At 49.4% G+C, this 4,527-nt stretch overlaps 1 protein-coding gene across 1 annotated transcript in view; it reads right to left on the bottom strand.

Moving 5' to 3' along the window:
• sox5 (SRY-box transcription factor 5) overlaps positions 1-4,527 on the bottom strand; it is a 67,183-nt gene that overhangs the window by 25,080 nt on the left and 37,576 nt on the right. Inside the window, 2 exon segments of the mRNA XM_031865604.1 lie at positions 942-1,036; positions 3,892-4,018. Coding sequence (XP_031721464.1) covers positions 942-1,036; positions 3,892-4,018 — 222 coding nt within the window.

Below are 4,527 nucleotides of genomic sequence, written 5' to 3'. Positions count from 1 at the left end.
GGGGGGGGGGGTGGGGGTGGGGGGAGTTCTGACTGCACGCATGTGCTAAACCCCTGGGAGAGGGGGGCCCCAAAGCCCACATGGATCTGAGGTGAAGTATGTGAGGTCTAGTCGTGTGTTTGTCTGCGAGAGAGTGGGTGTACGAGCTCTGACCGGTGGGGTCAGGATTACCAAGCGATCAGCCGTTTATTCTAAATATGCAGACAGGAAAAGGACCGAAGTCAGACTCATCCTCCTAACAGATGTTGACTCACTTTGTTTTCAGTTTTACCTCTCTGTGGTTTTGTCTCTCCCTGTCATCTCTCTCTGCTTTCTGGCTTTTTTCCCTGTTCTGACTGCAAATTTATGACATAATGGCAGGAAAAAAACAAGCAGACCACTTCCTGGAACTCGTGATGTATGAAGGGGCCGACCCCTTTGCTCAATATGCTTCGTATGCTTTATGTCAACGAATGCTTTTTCCCACTTGTTGGATTGAGATGTATTATTAGTACTCTGTACTAAGAGGACATGATGTTTAAAAACGTAATCATCATTTCGATCGTGACGATAACTTCATCTCTTCAGCATCAGCCACACATTAGCTACGACAGTCCATCTGAATACTGCCGGACAAAGCCGAGGGCTGGGGTTACACTTGTCAGTTCTGTGTGATTTTTGAGCTCCGATCACGTTTGTATGGGATCACGTCACTGTCGACGCTGAAAGTGACAGCTTTACACCCCCCCCCCCCTGTGGCTGTGTTTGTGGTCTTGTATAGCTCAGTGTGGGGTGTGAACACTGTCGGGGGATGTATTCCCAATTGGACCACCCAAGTGAAGAGAAAAAAAAGTTTTTAGTCGGCGATATTCAAAGACTCCTGGTTGTAGTTGTCATTTACTGGATGATTTTGGTCCCTAAATCTGGTTCCGAGAGGTCATCTGTAGGGGCTGCAGTCTTACCTGGAGCTGGAGGGGTCCCAGGCCTGGTGTGGCAGCAGCGGCGGCGGCGGCGGCAGCCATCGTTGTGGGGATGAGCTGCAGAGGGTAGGGGTCACCTGAGATAAAGCAGACAAAATCACGGCATGTCAGTGATGCTTTTTGGTGCACGTTTACACACTAGCATCCCCTTCTCCAGCCCATGCCCTCCATCTCTCTTTCATCCATTTCTCATCTCCTTCTTTTCTTCTCATATCATCCCTCTCTACTCTCACCCTTTTCCTGCTCAGTGACCATTTTCTCCACTCATTCCTCAGTCCATCTCCCCTCCCTTTTTCCCCTCATCCTCTTGTTTTTCTCCTCCCTCTCATCCCACCTTCGTCCCCCTCCCCTCCCCTCCCCTCACACCACCACCACCTGAGTCCCTCTCTGCAGCTGTTAAAGCTGTCCTTTGTGTGTGCTGCCGGTAGGGCCTTAATGAAAAGCCTGATTGTGTGTCGTCCTCCTTAATACCCCCTGACAAAGAGCAGCGAGGTGAGGGGATTCTGATAAAGCTGGCCCCAGTGCCGTAATTAAGAGCCGCCACTGCCGATTGCTGCTCTTTCTTCTCTCCCCCCCACCCCCATCTCAACTGTCTGTTCTCCTGCTTTGTTGTGAGAGAGAGCTGCTTTCAGTCTCTCTCTTGCCCCGTCTCGCCCTTTCTCTCTTCTCGTGTCCTTCTTGTTGTCATCTTTCTCTCCTCACAAGTTACTCTCCACCCCCCGCCCCCGTCCCCCCCCCGTCAGGATTGATAAATCAAGAGATAGATGAACGAACAGGGCGGAGGAGATGACAGGAGTGCAGGGAGAAGGAGACAGAGAACAGGACGAGTGGGGTTTATTAGTGACCAGGTGCAGATATGCCGCGCTGTAATTACTTCGAGAGAGAGAGAGGAAAGGAGGGAGAGAAAGGTCAGGGATGAGGGGAACAGGAGACGGAGGGTGAGGAATACTGTGCTTAATAATCGTCATACTGACTGAAACCCGCCTGTTGACGGCTCGGATTTACATTCGGACATGCCCACTAACCAAAACACAGTACATGGAGGTCAGGCTTTTATACTGGCATCACATCGAGGACACTCCATTCTTCGTGGAGAAAAACTTGGGAATGCACTCAGGGCTTGACCTTGCATTGCTGACCTGAACCTTCAGCGCAGCGGCCGGCTTCTTGTCCGTATCAGGACCTTCTGTTGTGCATGTGCCCATGTAAATGTGTGTGTGTGTGTGATTGGCATAAGCCAAGACTTTTCTTCCGACATATTTTCCCATATAACTCTGTTCTTAAGAAAAAAAAAAAAAATGCGAAGCTGAGACATTCTTTTCTCCAGGGGAGAGGGAGGGCAGGAGGGATTAAAGAATTATTTCAGGACTGTGTATTCTAGGGGATGGCTCTTTTCTCCTCGCTCCCTAGACAAACATGAGCTGGATGGATATTTATGCTCCTCCTGGGGGTCGCTGTAACAAAAGCGAGAAGGACGGAGGAAAGCAAATATGTTGCTCTTGGCTTGGGGACAGCGACCTCGGCGGACGGGGATGAAATTTCTCACTGACAAACAGACGGAAGAGAGAGACACGGACCGGGGGAAGTGAGAGGCACCAATATTCCTCTGGTGTCAATTTGAGCACAATTTAGCATTTCTTAAATTCTTAAAGGGAAACGCCACAGATTTAAAACATTAGCTTTGGAAATAAGAGTAAAAATAGCTAAGAATTTATCCTTTTAAAGTTAATTATGAACACACCTGAAAATGCAGTGAATAATACATATTTATAATAGATTATAAAAAGTGAAAGTTATCTTTAGCATGTTGTGTCACCAGCTTGGACGGTAGAAACGTCGTGTGACTGTTCAACAAGTGTTGAAAGAGTGCACAGAAATCCACGACGTGCGGCCGAAATCTATTCACGTCTTCAAAGCTATGAAGCGCTGTGAGAATATGTCGGAGCACAATGCTACACATGTCTTATTTAGAGCTGCAGCGCCGAACTGCATCAACTCGCGACAACTTCGAAAGTTGCCAGAGAGTTTTCTCAGGGGCGGCTCAGCCTGGCACAGAGTGCCAGTCCGGTTGGAGCTGGCGGAGGCAGTGAAAAGACAAGCCCACCACTTGACGGGGTATTTACGTGGGCAGTGGGCGTGGGTGAAGATGGCACTAATTAAAATGGAATGGACTTGTTTGGGAAGCTGTGAAACTCTAAGGGAGTTGGGAAGGGGGGGGGGGGGGGGGGGGCCCGGGGGTTGAGCGCGCACAGGCTTGTGTGCACGATCGCATATCTGTGCCTAAGTAATTTTTTTGTGTGTTTGCGATATCACAAAGCATTCTCTGGCTGCCTGGACATTTGTGTGTGTGTGTGTGTGTGTGTGTGTGTGTGTGGGCTGTGTTGGAAACGTATTCTGGCTGCTTCCCGTGTTAATGTGAGGAGAACCTGGGGCAGGTCACATTACCACCCCCCCCCCCATCCCCACCCCCTCTGCTAACCCCCCCAACATTTTATCCCCAGCTTCCCCCGGCAAACCCCCCCCCCCCCCCCCTCTCCCTCTCTCTCTCTCATGGTAAACAACACATTGCCACACAGCCGGAGCGTGATAGCCAAAAAAAAAAAAACATGTACGCTTGTATTTTGTTGCTTTTATACATCAAAAAATAGACAAGACAAAAGGATGGAGCCAAAAGGACTGAGCGAGAGAGGGAGAGAGAGAGAGACTGAGAGTGTAAACAGGAAGGGTGTATTTGGACTGGTTTTTCTATTAAGAGAGAGATGTTGTTGTAGGGGCGAGCTCGTCTTTTTGGGAAACAGTCCGACTGCTTGTGTGGGAAAACGGTCAAGCTCTACCTTGCTTGGTGAAAAATGGTGGGAACATCGCACATAAGAAGCACTTTTTACACTGAAAGTTGCACCTATTCATGTCTGCGCGTGTGGACGGTACTCACTGCAGCCAGGCTTGTAGTTGAAGCCAGGGGGCATGAGGAAGCCCTGCTGGGCCGCCGCCGCCGCCAGAGTCCGCTGGTCCGGAGGAAAGACGGGAATCATCAGCGGAGGGAGTTGGCCCTGGACCTGCTGATGATGAGGAGGGAGACAGGGGGTGGGGGAGGGGGTAGGGGAGAAAAGGAATGTGGAAGGAGGGTGGATGGAGGAAAAGAAGAGAAAGAAGGGGGGGAGAAAACATGATTACCTTCTGCATCTCTTTCAGTGCCCATGCTATAAATAGAGCAGTGTATCTTAGAACAGTACCATTGTGAATCATCTGAATCACACCATAATAATTTCTGAGAATCATATGCATTCAGGCTCATATACATACATTCATGTAGTACATCACACGCACAGACCGTAAACACTCTGTCTTGTGGATTCAAAGACAAAAAGCAAGTCATGAGAACAGTTCACTCAACTCGCACAACAGCTGGCCTTTTCCTTTTTATTTGGAAGATGATGTTCTCTCCTTTCTCCCCACATCAACCCCCTCACACACACACACAAAATCACACAGACACAACCCTCTCTGCGCGCCCGTCGGCAAAGTGCCATACGACTTCACAAGGTTTCCAGGATTTTAAAAGGAGAAG

This window comes from Anarrhichthys ocellatus, unplaced genomic scaffold (assembly GCF_004355925.1).
Source record: "Anarrhichthys ocellatus isolate YVR2014 unplaced genomic scaffold, GSC_Weel_1.0 scaffold33, whole genome shotgun sequence".
Classification (NCBI taxonomy): Eukaryota; Metazoa; Chordata; class Actinopteri; order Perciformes; family Anarhichadidae; genus Anarrhichthys; species Anarrhichthys ocellatus.
Note: the sequence above shows the minus strand (reverse complement) of the source record. Positions and strands in the feature narration are given on the sequence as shown.